General features: G+C 33.8%; 1 protein-coding gene and 1 non-coding gene across 2 annotated transcripts in view; one reads left to right on the top strand and one right to left on the bottom strand.

The window, feature by feature from the left end:
- Positions 1-15,770, bottom strand: part of LOC134760014 (olfactory receptor 4N4C-like) — an 89,524-nt gene that overhangs the window by 28,076 nt on the left and 45,678 nt on the right. Inside the window, 2 exon segments of the mRNA XM_063715404.1 lie at positions 10,450-10,598; positions 15,676-15,745. Of these exon segments, the coding sequence (XP_063571474.1) occupies positions 10,450-10,598; positions 15,676-15,745 (219 nt within the window).
- On the top strand, positions 6,371-6,471 carry LOC134760162 (small nucleolar RNA U13). The gene has a single exon (XR_010137092.1). It is a non-coding gene; the product is annotated as a small nucleolar RNA U13 (small nucleolar RNA).

Below are 15,770 nucleotides of genomic sequence, written 5' to 3'. Positions count from 1 at the left end.
AATGAATAAAACCTACAGAAGCCATGGAATACTATCAAGAGAGCTAACATTAGAATTATAGTAGGTTCAGAAGAAAAATAGAGCATTAGATAGAAAGCTTATTTAAGGAAATAATCATGGGAAACTTAGCAAATATCAGGAAAGAAATGAGCATCCAGATGCATGAAGCCTAATGTTCTCCAGTCAATTCAACCAAAAAAAGAATCCACAAACATACATTATCATCCACCTGGCAAAAATCAAAAACAAAGAGAGAAGCTTGTAAGCAGCAAGAGAAAAGAATCGTGTCATATAAAAAAAGGACCCAAATAAAGCTATCAGTGGATTTCTCAACAGGAACCTTGAGGATCAGGAGAGAATGAAATAATATACTCAAAGGGATGGAAGAAAAATAAAACTGCCAATCAGCAATATTTTGCCAGCAAAGCTGTCCTTCAGAAATGAAGAAGATAAAGACTTTTTTAGAAAAAAAAAAAAAAAAAAGTTGAGTGAGTCTTCACTATTGCTTGCGTTACAAGAAATGCTAAAGGGGGATTTTTAAGATTAAATAAAAGGCAGCTAATTAGTAACACTAAAACATATAAAAATATAAAACTGGTAAAGTATATATATGGTTAAATTTAGAATATTCAAACACTATAATGGTGGTGGTGTAAATCACACCATCATTATAAAGTTATAAGATGAATGTATGAAAAATGACTATAATAAATTCTTAAGACATGTAAAAAATGTAAACTGCAGCATCAAAAGCACAATGTAAGAGAAGGGAAGTAGAAGTACAGAGCTTCTTTAGCAATCAAAGTTAAGATGTCATTGTTTTTAAATGAATTGGTTAAACAATAAGAATATTTATGTAAGCCTCATGGCAACCACAAATTAAAAACCTATAGTAAATACACAAAAGATAAACAGAAAAAAATCAAAGCAAACTATCGAAGAAAATGATCAAATCACAAAGGAAAACAACAAAGGAGTAATAAAGGAATAAAGGATCTACAAAGCAACCAGAAAACAATTAATAAACTGACAATAATAAATCTTTACTTACCAACTATAAATAAGCAAATTTTGTCAATCAAAAGACAAAGAGTGGCTGAATTGATTTATGAACATAAAATCCAAGTAAACGCTGCCTGCAAGAAACTCACTTCACCTTTAATAACACACATAGACTAAAAGTAAAGGGATAAAAAACAAAAATATTCCGTGAAAATGAAAACCCAAAAAGAGCAGTAGCAGGTACATGTGTATCAGACAAAATAGACTTTAAATACTGTCACAAGAGACAAAGAAGGTCATTAGGTATTGATAAGAAAGTCAATTCATCAAGATAATAGAACAGTTATAAATATGAATATACCCAACATCAGAGCACCTAAATATATAAAGCAAATATTAACAAATCTAAAGCAAGAGATAGACTACAATGCAATATTAACAGAGAACTTTAATATCTGATTTTCAACAATGGATAAATCATCCAGAATGAATATTATTAAGAAAACATTGTCTTGAACTACTTCAGACTAAATGAATCTAATAGACATACACAAAATCTTCGATCCAACAGCAGAAAACACATTCTTCTCAAGCTTACACAGAATATTCTCCTGGACAGATTGTATGTTAAGCCACAAACAAGTCTTAACAAATTTCAGAAGACTGAAATCATATCAAATATATTTTCTGACCATAGTGGTATGAAACTAAAATCAATAATAACAGGAAAACTGGAAAATTCATGTACATATGGAAATTAAACAACAACCAATGGGTCAAAAAAAGAAATCAAAAGGTAAATGTAAAAATACCTTGATACAAATGAAAATGGACATGACATACAAAAAGGTATGGGATGCAGCAAAAGCAGTTTTAAGGGAGAAATGTATAGTAATAAATGTTTACCAAAAAAAGAGGAAAGGTCTCAAATTAACAACCTAACATTACAGCTGAATGAACTAAAAAAAGAACAAACTAAGCCCAATGTTAGAAAAAAAGGAAATAACAAAGATTAGAAAAGAAATCAATGAAAGTGAGACTAGAGAAACAGTAGAAAAGATCATGAAACTAAGACTGATTTTTGGAAATATAAATAAAATCAACAATACTTGATCTACACTGAGAAAAAATAGAAGACTTAAATAAATAAAAGCCAAAATGAAAAAGGAGACATTACAACTCATGCTACAAAAAATATAAAGAATCATAAGATAATACTATGAACCATTACAAGTCAAAAGATTGGATAGCCTAGAAGAAATGGATAAATTCCTAGACACATACAGCCTACAAGACTGAATCATGAAGAGACAGAAAATCTTAACAGTAATGAGTAAGGAGATTGAATCAATAATAAAATCTCCTATCAAAGAAAATCCTAGGACCCGATGGCTTCATAGTTGAATTCTACCAAATATTTTGAAAATAACTAATACCTATCCTTCTGAAATCCTTCCAAAAAGTTGAAGAGGAGGGGGTATTTTAAAACTCATTTTACAAAGCCAACATTGCCTTCATACCAAACCCAGATAAGGACACCAACAAGAAAAATAGATTATAGGTCAATATCCCTTGTGAACAAAGGTCCAAAAATCCTCAACAAACTACTGGCAAACCAAACATACCAGGACATTAAAAAGATTTTGCATCGTGACAAAGTAGATTTATTCCTGTGATTTAAGAATTATCCAACATACACAATCAACAAATGTGCTACACCACATTAACAGAGTAAGAAATAAAAACCATGAGATAATCGAAACAAATGCAGAAAAATCATTTGACAAAATTCAACATGCTTTCACAATACAAAATTTTCAGCAAATTAATTACAGGAATGTACCTCAACACAATAAAGCCTGTATATCACAAGCCTATGATAAACATTATACTCAATGATGAGAAATTGAAATGTTTCCCTCTAAGATCAACAAAACCACTCTCCCCACTTCCATTCAACATAGTACTGGACGTCATAACCAAAGTAATTAGGAAAAAGAAATAAAGTGCATCCAAATAAAAAAGTTAGTGTCTCTGTTAGAAGATGGCATGATCCTATGTAGAAAGAATCCTGAAGACTCCACTAAAAAACTGTCAGAACTAATAAGCAAATTCAGTAATTTTGCAGACTACAAAATCAACAGAAAAATTCAGTTGCATTTCTTTACACCAATAATGATTTATAGAAAGAAAAATCAAGAAAAACTTATCATTATGAGCACATCAAAAAGAATAAAATACTTACAAATAAATTTAACTAAAGAGGTAAAATATCTGTACACTGAAAAGTATAAAACATTAATGAAATAAATTGTGGAAGACACAAATAAGTGAAACATATCCCATATTCATGAACTGGAAGAATTAATATTGTTAAAAAGTCCATCCTACTGAAAATGATCTGTAGATTCAAGGCAATCCCTATCAAAATGGCAATGAACATTTTTCACAGCAATGGAAAAAATAATTCTGAAATTCATATGCAACCACAAAAGAACATGAAAAGCTTAAGCAATCTTGAGTATAAGTACAAAGCTAGAGATATTAAACTTCCTGATTTCGACTCCATTACAAAACTGTAATAAAACAGATGTTGCTGGCATAAAAACATATAGAACAATAAAACAGAATTGAAAGCTCAGAATTAAACTCACATACATACAGTTAGCTAATTTTTTCAACTAAGGTACCAAGAATATACACTGTAATGGACAGACTCTTCTATAAATGATGTTGGGAAATTGGATATCCACATGCAAAGAATCCATGCTTCTCTTAATTCCAATCACAAAAGTTAATTCAAAGTGGATTATAGACTTAACATAAGACCTGGCCCCATAAACTCCTAGGAGGAAACATGGGGAAAAGTTCCTGGACATTGGTCTCATCCTTATTTGTTTGATGAAAGGGAAATCTACAGAAAGGGAGAAAATATTTGTATACCATACATCCAATAGGGAGTTAATATCCAAAATATATACAGAACTTATACTACCAAATGGCAAACAAACAAGCTTCTAAATGGGCAAAAGATATTTTAAAAATGATTTCATAAAATGGGCAAAGGATCTGAATAGATATTTTTCCAAAGAAGACACAAAAATGGCCAACAGGTATATGGAAAAAATGCTCAAAATCAGAAATCATCAAGGCAAATCAAAACTTCACTGAGATATCACCAACCACCTGTTAGATTGCCTTTTATCAAAAAGTCCAGTGATAACATGTGTTGGCAAGGATGTAAAGGAAACCTGATATGGCTTGGCTGTGTCCCCACCCCAATCCCATCTTGAATTCTAGTTCCCGTAGTCTCACATGTCATGGGAGAGACCCAGTGAAAGGTAATTGAATCATGGGGGCAGTTTTCTCATGCTATTCTTTTGATAGTAAGTTCTCACAAGATCTGATGACTTTACATGGGGCTTTATCCTTTACTCAGTTCTCAGTCTTCTCTCTCTTGCCGCCATGTGAAGAAAGACATGTTTGCTTCCTCTTCCACCATGACTGTGACTGTATGTTTCCTGAGGCCTTCCCAGCCATGCTGAAATGTGGGTCAGTTAAACCTCTTTTCTTTATAAATGACCCAGTCTCAGATATGTCTTTATTAGCAGTGTGAGAATGGACTAATACAAAACCCTTGTAAACTTTTGGTAGAGATATAAATTAGTGCAACCATTATTGAAGGCAGTATGTAGGCTCCTCAAAAAAATAAATAAATCTCTCATATAATACAGCAATCCCACTTCTAGGTATGTATACAAAAGAAATAAAACCACTATCTTAAAGACACATCTGCACTCTCAAATTTACTGCAGCATTGTAACACTAGCCAAGATATACAAACAAATTAAGTGTTCATCTACAGATGCATAGATTTTTTAAATGTGGTACAAACACACACAATGGATTATTCAGCCTTAAAAAGAAGGAAATCCTGCCATTTGCCACAACATGGATAAACCTGGAGGACATGATGCTAAGTGCAATAAGCCAGACACATAACGACAAATACTACATGATATCCCATACAGGTGGAATATTTTAAAAAATCAAACTCATAGCAATGGACAGTAGAGTGGTGGTTAGCAGGGGCTGGGAAATGCCAGGAAAAAGAAGATGTTGGTCAAAGGGTACAAACCTTCAGCTACAAGATGAGTAAGTACTGGAGACCAAATGTACAGTAGCTTCAAATTTGCTAAGAAAGTAGATCTCAAGTGTTAACACACACACATACACACATTATACACAAATGGTAATGATGTAACATGATGAATATGTTAATTAGCTTGGTTGTGGTAATCACTTCATAAGTAGGCATATACCCTAAATATATGCAAATTGTATTTGTAAATCATACCTCAATAAAGCCTGAAAAAAATTGTAGTATATATATGCAATGGAGTATTATTCAGCCTTTAAAAAGCAAGATACAGAAGGACAAATACTGCATGATCTCACTTATATGTGGAATCTAAAATACTCAGACTGAAGGTAGAATGGTGGTTGCCAGGAGAGGAAAGGAAAGGGAGAAATGAGGAGATATGGACTAAAGTTTACAAAGTTTCAGTTATTGAAAAATGAATGAGTTCTGGAGAGTTAATGCACAACATGGTGTCTGTATTACAATGCAATACTGTATTGGACAACTGAAATGTACTAAGGGAGTAGATCTTAAGGGTTCACACCACACACACAAAAACATAACCCTGTGAGGTAATGGATATGTTAATTATCTTAAGTGTGATGATCATTTCATAATGTATACACATTTCAAAACATCACGTTGCACACTTAAATATGTATGATTCTTATTTGTCAATTATACTTCAATAAAACTGGAAAAGGGGAATGAAGGAGAATAAGCTAGAACTTGTGGCCACATGCTGGTTGACCTCCCACTGAAGGTCATTCCTCCTTTCAAATGGCTATGATAAATACCTCTTTTTGGGTTTTCTGTATTTCCTCCCTCTCTCAGTCCCTTCAGGCACAATGGTGAAAACAGCTCCACCGCATCTTACCCCTGATTATAGCACTGGCCTGTGTGGTACTCTATACCTATAAACTCATAGACAGCATCTCTTCAAATAAATCTTTATCAAATTATCCTATATTAAGTGTGTCATTAACTTCCTGTTGGAACTCTAAATGATATAATTTTCTATAAATGTATCCTTCCTTGAGTGTATCAACTTGTTTCATCCTATTGACTGTAGCTTTACAACTAAGATGCTTCAATATATTAGATAATATAAATTTTCACCCTCTCCTTTCTGTTTTATGAACCTGGAGGGCTTCCATCTTCTGCTTTCATCTATTTCTGTTGTCTCCTATGCCTACTATACATCTGTCATCTTAAAAGTGCCTTTTGATCCCTTTGTGGTTCATAAGTGTGATGACTGAGTTTTTGCACTCCTGTGTGAGATGTACCTCCCTCAAATCTTATGACATATACATATTACCTGACTCACATGAAAAAAGAAAAAAGAGATAGGGATTTTTTTTAAAGTGGCTTTAGCCACCCTGCATTGCATATATTAATTTATTGATCTCATTTCTTCCTCTTGTTTTGCTGGGATATATTATCCCACACTTTCAAAAAAAAAGAGTACTTATGATGTAAACTTTATAAATTTTGGCATGATTAAACATGCTTTATTCTATCTTCCTGATAGATTTGTTCTGTACAGAATTCTAGGCTGAAAATCAGTGTGAGAAACTTTTCCACTGTATTCTAAGGATGAGTTTGCTACAGAGCATACTCATGCCATTTGAATTTCTGTTCATTTGTGAGCTCTGTGGTTTTTTCTTAATAATTTTACAATATTTTCAATCGTTAAGGTGATAAAATTTCATAATAACTTGCCTTGGGATTTTTTTTAAATCTTGTGGTGGGCATTCAGTAAATCTTTCATATCGAGAAAATTAAGCTTTTCTGTTCTAAGAAATTTATTTTCATTGTTTCTTTTAAATCCATCCTTCTGTTTAATTTGTCCTCCTGGAATATGTGTGAGTTGAATGGTTTGCCCCTAACTTGATTCCTTGTGTTTCTTGTTTTTATCTTTCATGTTTTCTATTTCTTTGACATTTTCATTCTACTTTCATAGAGACTGTAATTTTATGACTTCTTTGACTACTTGTTTTATTTCTTTTAATGCCGTACTAATCTATTTTAATTTTGTTTATTGTTCTTTTTGATTTTATTTACCTTCCAAAAATAATTTTTCTATATTTTTTCAATGCATCATATTCTTATTTCAAGATTACAAATATTTTCTTTCATTGATGAGAAGATACAGTTTTTTACAGTTTTTTTTTTTCCCCTGAATTACCTCTAATTCCACCAGTTTCCTTTTGGCTTTTTTAAAGGCCTACTTTTTTCTTTTTTTCAAAAGCCTTATGTAAATTTTAGATTGATCTCTTAAGCCAGCTTACTAATTGGCAGGCTTCTGGTCAGAGTTCCAGTAGAAAGGTAGCCATTTCATTTGTAATCTCCAAAGGCAGATGTGACATTAACATTCAGTTTCTTAAAAAAAAGGTGCCAATATTCTGTCTGTGACTCATATGCTACCGTTAGCATCTGGGAGCAGAAAGAGGATGGAAGATTGAACTGTTCCTTTCTCTTAGTCTTCATTAGCAGCCCTGAACCTCACCTCCCCCTGACCTGGCATCCTGCATCCCAATCATCGTAGGGATTCCAGGAAGCGAATCTCTCCCCTTTTCCTCACTATTCCTCTTGTTGGTAATTTAGACTTAGCCTTCCAGACCCTGCCAATTCAGTTACTACTTTTTTGTCTTACCTTTTCCAAACTTTTGTTGAAATCTCTTCTCTGCATCTAACTCCTGTCCTGTTTCTTTGTTCCTGTGGGCCTAAGCCATTTTTTTCTTACAGCAAGTGTTGTTATTGTTATTGTTAATACTTTGCTTTTAGGAGGGAAAAGGAAACCTTATGTATTCTATCATTTTTAATATAATTTGTGTGTTTGTTGTTTATCTTAAAAAATCAGCAGTTAAAAAAAGGATAGAATGACCCTTTTGCAAAGAGAAAGTAATATGAAAATAACTACAACGACATGCAATAACTATAAGGAAATTTTAATCATCAAAATGTTAATGGTGATCATGTATGAGAGGGATGGAGTAGACAAACCATTTTAAAGACTTTTCAAAAGTCCCACCAACCAACTACTGTTAACATCAGATTGTCCACTGGGCTTCAAAAGGAATATCTTTTTCTTATAAGGTCATTCTAAATTATTGAATTGAAGTTTAAAAGAGCCTGAGGCAAGTCAATGAAATATTTCAGTTGGGCCACCATAAATAATGTCAGGTCCCCATTACTAAGGAAAAAAATAGAAATTGGAGTTACAATCAACAGATTTTGACAAGTACCTACTGTGCAAGCCCTTTTATTCCATACATGAAGAGTAGAAAAGAATATATATCACTTATATATATTACACATATAATCACTTATATATATATCACTTATATTCTTCATAAGTTGTAGATCTCAGATAAAAATCCATTAAAAAAGAGAAAAAGGTAAGTGATATTTTATAAATTGCATACAGGATTGCTTAAGGCATATAGAATATAAATGTTAAATAAAAATAATCAGGGCAGAATTCTTGAACAATATGAGTCATGAGACAAGATCTAAGAAAATTTCTTAGAAGAAAAATGCTTTTTCCAAAATACTGAGAATACTTATCTATTTTTCAACTTTACTAAGAATACCACAAAAAGAAAATGTGCTTATTCCATTTTGTTGTTTTAAGGAACTGAAGACAAGTTCAACTAAAAATGTATAACAGAATTACATCTCCTTAGTCAATTCAATGGTACAAATATCAACTCATTTTAGTTGCTTTAATCTAGTCTGTGTTTTTATTGCCAAAAAAAGTAAGATTTCTTTCAGTAAAGATAGTATTATAGTAATGGGTAGAAGAGTATTCAAATTCTCCAAGAGGGTCTTTAAAGAAATTGCTGTCCACCTCAAAATATGAAAAGTTCTATTTTTTTCCTACACAGAAACCATCCTTTGGGCAATTTGTTGATTTATACTAATCCCCTTCATTGTAGGAAGTATATATTTCTATGTCTGCATTTGTTGTATTGCATTATAATTATCTCGTTGCAAATCTGTTTCCCTGACTAGATTTTGCAGTGTTTATAGGAAAAGACTAGAGAAGGAAGAAAAAGAAAACAAAAGAAGGAAGGAAAGAAGGAGGGAACAAGGTGCAGCTTCTGGTAAATTAGACTTCTTTTTTGAAGAGACATGATATGGTGAGAAGATATGATCAGGGATATCTTTCTCTTATAACCCCACTCTAAATTATTGAATGGTAGCTTAAGAGAGTTTGATGTGAATAGAAGGGATTTAACGAGATTAAATGAGATATTGAATAGGAGTGTTAACTCTTTTACTCTAGAAGTAAGAGAGGATAAACCTTGCCAAGTATGGAAAGGTTTAAGTTTAGCCTGTCTAAAATAGCCTCAAATTATTTCCTGTTAGACAAAATATAAAAGCTGCATTTTAGGAACTGTTTTTTTAATTATTAGTAAATTAGGGATCATTGAAGGTATCCATGAATTCTCTGATTTTGCAATTCTGACAAACTATCCTCTCTGCTTTTCCTTCAAGGAGATCTTGCTACTCCATAGCCGCCTCATGGCATTCTTTACATCCTCATTCCTCAGAGTATAGATGAGTGGGTTCAGCATTGGGGTGATGGTGGTATAGAACACAGACACAGCTTTATCCAATGGGAAAGTAGTGGATGCACGGAGATAAATAAAGATATACAGAACAAAGAAGAAAGTTACTACAGTCGGATGAGATCCACAGGTAGAGAGAGCTTTGCGTCGGCTCTCTGCAGTCTGTTTTCGAAGACTAAACAGAATGACTGTGTAGGAGGCCAAAAGAATGAGGAAACACCCCAGGGAGATGAGACCACTGTTGTCAACTACCAACATATTTACCAGAGTTGTATCAGCACAGGCAAGTTTTAGGACTGGGTGGACAGCACAAAAGTAATGGTCTATAACCTGAGCATTACAGAAGGGCAGCTGGAAGGTCAGGAGGGTCTGAACAAAGGAATGACCCAGGGCCCCCAACCAGGACAGTGATGCCAGCACAGTACAAGCATTAGCACTCCTGATGACAGTGTAACGGAGGGGTTGGCAGATAGCAGCGTAGCGATCAAAAGCCATGACAGTCAAAACAAAAATCTCAGCACAACCAAAAAAGTGGAAGGTAAACATCTGAGTTATACAGCCCCAGTAGGAAACAGTCTTTTTCTCAGAAACAAAGTCTGCAATCATCTTGGGTGCTGTGGCCGAGGAATAGGCAATGTCCACAAAAGACAGGTTACTGAGGAAGAAATACATGCATGTGTGTAGTTGGGGGTCAGAAAAGACCATAAGCAAAATAAGCAAATTTCTCACCATGATCACAACGTAGAAGAGGAGAAATAAGACAAAGAACATCAATTGCATTCCAGAATCTTGGGAAAGTCCCAGGAATATAAACTCAGTGACATTGTTGGCCACTTTCATGGGGCCCCAGGCAGGACTCGTGGAGTGACTCTGTTTCTCTGCAAAAATAAACACGTTATAAACCATTGTAAGCATGGTAAAGCCTATCAGTAAGAGTCTTGTGAAAATACCTATATAATGTTAAATATGGTAGAGAAAGTTCTTCATATTTCTTGAACATAGTTCATGAATATTTTTCTTGTCTTTAGCTTGATTTCCACATTATTGACTCACATTTGAATTTCTTTCATAATTAGTCTTATAGTTCCCTTTTTTCCATACAAGAACCTAGAGAATCTGAGTCTTTTTTATTGAATTTAATGTTTTTCCCTAATCAGTGTTCTCTCTCCCCCCACCTCCAACTTCTCTTGTCAGAAATTTACTTTTGAGTGAAAACTTTATTTAATTAATTAATTTTTTGAGGCTGTAAATAAAAGCATGAAGTCAGAGTATAAGATCTGATGTATAAAATTTCAGAATCCTTCAAATATAATATATACTACTCACCTATAGAAAAGTAACACTCAGTTTCCAATTTCTCAATTAGATTAACAGTCTCAATTCAATTAAAAATTAAGTCATTTTTAGTGCTTATAAATCAACATTGAGGAAGTTTGAATCATGAGCCTGGACCTGCAGGCTGAAAATTCCATTTTGCTTGCCAATAAGGAATACATGAGAAGTGATCAACTTATACAGAGAAATACTTTTTTCTATGTTGCTCTGAAGAGTTGGAACATTTAAAAGTTATTGTGTTCCCTATCATCCTCAATCCCTTTGCAGGTCTCTGTCATCCTCAATCCCTTTGCCTTGAAAAAGACCCAGATAACTCTCTGTCCTTGTGATCACAGGAAAAATTAGGAATGAAATTTATCATACAGAAAATGTTATAAATGATAGTTTAAAAATAAGTGTCTGAAGCCATTTTATAAACTGTAATAGGAATGCTTGCATCATACAGAGAAAAATAATGGATAAAAATAATCAGGAAAAAATTCTTAAAGGAGGTTAACATTAGACAAGATCTGAAGTTTCTTGAAATAAAAATGGCTTTTCTGAAATATGAAAATTACTAGCTGTTTTCCGTCTTTACTCAGAACACCTCTTTTCTGCATGGATAGCAGAAAGAGCACTGCCCAGCTGAGTGGTGTAAGTTTGAGTGCCCTCATCTGTTTTATAACTTTGGATAAATCTATTTCTCTTCCCTGGATCTCAGTTTTCTCATCTATAGAAGATGAATGATAAAATTTTTTTACCTCACAAAGCTGTTTCAGAATTCAAATGAGATCTATAGAACATGTTTTGAATTTATGAGGTGTTTCCTTTTAATTTGAATCTATCAAGTGGAATCTCTCTAGTAAGCACAAGTTGTAATTTGGTGTATTTAGTTATTATATAAAAGCTATATAATGTAACTACTAGAAAATATTAAAAACATATACAATTTTATTTCTGAGATAATAGCTATAATATGTGCCAATCTCCATTAAAGAAATATCATTAATAGTAGCTAACATTTACTTAGCATTTTACCATGTGCAGGATTGTGTGCTAAACTCTGCATATGTTATTTAATTCCATCCTCACAACAATATAATAATTTTTATTATCTCCATTTTACAGAGCAGAGCACTAAAGATTAAAGAAGCAAATTGCCCAATATAATTTTCCGTGAAAGGACTGGAATAATTGTGGTATTCTTTTTCCAGAACACACATAACTGACATATCCTTAAATAAATCATAGGTAGATAGAAAGATTAGATAGATAGATAGATAGATGATAGACAGACAGACAGACAGATAGATAGATAGATAGATAAATTTCTCATAAAAAGAACTGAATTTATTTTTTTTTATTACTATTATTTTTTGGAGAGGAAGTCGCACTGTGTCACCCAGGCTGGAGTGCAACAGCGCGATCTCAGCCCACTGCAATCTCCGCCTCCTGGGTTCAAGGGATTCTCCTGCCTCAGCCTCCCAAGTAGCTGGGATTACAGTCACCTGCCACCACAAAAAGAATTGAATTTAAACAATTGCTTCCTTATCGTGCAAAGTCCTTCAATTGGAGAATATGTTTCACATTCCTAAAATCTTTAAATAGTCTGTGCCCTATACCAGCAAAGTCAAATTGTGCTCAGTCATCACCAGTTGGCAAAATCATAAGGGCTGAAAAAATGTTTAGGTAAACAGAAAACACATATATTGTACTTACTATATGCCAAGTTTGATTCTAGATGTTTTACATATAGCTCATTTAACTCCCATAATGATCTTATAAAGTAGCCTATCACTACTATTACCACTTCAGAAATGAGGAAACTGAAGCACAGAAAGAGTAAGTAACTTGTCCAAGGTTATAGATCTAGTGATTGGCAGAGTTGGTATTTGAACCTATGCAATGAGTCTTCAGGATCTATTTTCCTAACTACTATGCATATGCTGGGTCTGATGGCATCAAAGCCACCAAATATCCTTCTCATTTGAAAGCCTTAAACCTTCTACAATAATCAAAAGACTCCTATATAATTTTTTTAATTATATACACTATTTAGAGACAAAGACTATAGCTACAACTGGCAAGATCATCACAGCATACAGTCTGTACCCAACTTTTCTCAAATTAAATTTACAGTGGGGATGTAATAACAAGTGATGTGATACTGATCGTTAATTCAGTCATTATTTGATTTGGCAAGTACTGTCAATCAAGTGGAGGAGGTCCACATGTAAACTGTGACAGTTCTCCGTGAAAGGGCTCAGGAAGGAAGCCCAGGACAGACAGGATTGCCTTTTCAAACTCTGTCACTGAGTGGAATTCTGACAGATGAGTTAGAGTTAACCTGATGATGATGAGGATTGCAGGGTGTGGGCACAGAAGAATAGACAGGGCAGGAAGAACTTTCCAGGCCTAGCAAATAGAATATGTGAAGGTAAAAATCATTACACCATCCTTTTTGGGGAGTGTCAGCAAGTTGAACATGATTCAACACAGAACCCACATAGGAAAGTGTCAGGAGATGAGGCTGAAAAGAAGGCAAGTCTAGATTACAGAGTCTTGTGTGTTAAGCTTAAAAGTTAGCAATTGAATTAACTGGGGTGCCATAAAGAAAGATCCAGTCGCAGGAGGAGAGTAGCTGCGATGGAAGGTGGGGGAGAGAAGTTGTGAAAAAGAAGATGCCTGGAACCCCAACTTGTCTACATTCAAATTTCGGCTTCACCATTTACTAACTTTATGACTTTAGGCAGTTACTTCACTTCCCTTTGCCTCAGTTTTCTCAAGTGTAAAATGTGGATAAGAATAGTACATTTATATAGAGTGTTATACATATTAAATATATATTACATGTAAAGGACTTATGTGCATAATGTACTTTAAGTGAATATATAATTATCATTATGCATCTTAGCTATCAGAGAAAATGTTGATTGGAAGGAGAGACAGAAGCCTGGATAGGAGTCGTCTTAGAACACTGACCTCCTTACTATGTCAGTCTCCTGATTCTCACCTATATGCATGCTCATGCTTGTCCAAATCTTAGACTGTGTCTACTGCTCACACCTACCCTCTCAAATATACTCCTTTGACTGGAGCAGCAACAGAGTACATTCTATATCCTTGCATAGATGTATTAGAGTTCAAGCATGGATGCCCAAAGATGTTTGGGCAGCTGCTCTATTCACCCTGAGTGGTGACAACTCAACTTTATCTAGACTTCTCCTGAGGATTTCATCAAATTAATCAAAGTCTAGGACCCAAGATCTTTTTGCTATCTTTGCTGGGAGAAACAGCACAGGATTTAAAGATAGAACAACTCACAGCTCTGCCTCTTCAGGCTGTGTAACATTAACATAATTTTTCTAACATCTATTAACCTCCCCTGTGAGATAATGCTACCCATGGTAAAACTCAAATTAGATAAGGGACAAAAAAGCAATAAACAATCTGCCAAGCTAACTCTTGATCATTTTTGGGGTAGAATTTCAAGAACTCCAGTATCAGACATCTGAACTCTACGAACCAGAGCCTCTATGGGGTGGATTGTTTCTACTGGTCTACCCAGGTTCTTAGGTTAAACTTGATCTCTCTAAGACAATGCTAAAGAATATATATTAGTTGAAATAAGATTTGCGTAGTTAAAGAAAAATGTTTCCTCCTTTGTTTAACTCCATGAGCCTACATAAATTATTTCCAATAGAACAATTTCAAAGAATGCAACTCTTGGAATCTTCTGGGAAAGAGATTGTCTTAGTTCCTCTCATAAGGGATTTACAAAGGGCAGCCATATACTATTCTGGATCTCTTTCCTAACAGCAAGTTCTATCTCATGGAAAACTTTTCGTGCAATAGTGTTCTTGACTTCAATATCCCTCGTAGAGACATTATAACACATGTGCATGTTTTTATGTCTCTTGTTACCTGACATTATTTTATTACTTATTAATCCCCTCTTGTTCCTCTAATTGGCCCCAATTGAGGAAACAATTACTAATCTTTGTGGAGCTGAAAGATAAAGAAAAATATTGAAAAAAATCTGCAAATGAGTTAGCGTAGCACAATGTATAGATTGCTTAAGGTATCATCTATTTGATTTATATTTCATAAGTACCACTATTAATTTATCCTTTCACTTAATACTTACTAAACATATTATCTGTGTCTGGTACTGCACTGTGAATATAAAAAGAGGAGTATGACCCAATTCCTGACATAAAACCATTTATTTTACAGCAGTACTTTTAAATGACCTCCCTAAATCATCTTAGACTGAAGCCTAATTGATGTTAAGTCCTATACTTATCTATGTATAAAGGATTTTAGAGATTGTTTGATTTTTTCACACTCATCTAACCATTGGGAAACAAATAAGGTACAGAGAGGGAATTAAATTATCTAAGTTTACTGATGGTGGCAAATCTCGTAAACCTAGGACTAAATTCCAATTGAAATTATATTGATACACACTTTAAATTGTAATATACTATTTCTTAAATTAATTACTAGAACAGATGTTGTAAAGCAGGTGAAGAATTTACAGAAGTAAATAATTTACCTTTGAATATAATTTGAATCAATGAAAATTGACCTTGCCTGTTTCACTGGTGGTTAAGGTATCATTCTAGATGGAAAGCTTACCCTGGACTTTTTCTTGAGTGTGGTCCCACCGCATGGATTTGAACAACTCGAGATCTTGGATCAGAAAAGCCTTTGAAATAAAAATGTGATTGATA

The sequence above is a fragment of the Pongo abelii genome, chromosome 15 (assembly GCF_028885655.2).
Source record: "Pongo abelii isolate AG06213 chromosome 15, NHGRI_mPonAbe1-v2.0_pri, whole genome shotgun sequence".
NCBI classification, from domain to species: Eukaryota; Metazoa; Chordata; class Mammalia; order Primates; family Hominidae; genus Pongo; species Pongo abelii.
The sequence above is the reverse complement of the archived record's forward strand: the minus strand, read 5'-3'. Positions and strand labels throughout refer to the sequence as shown.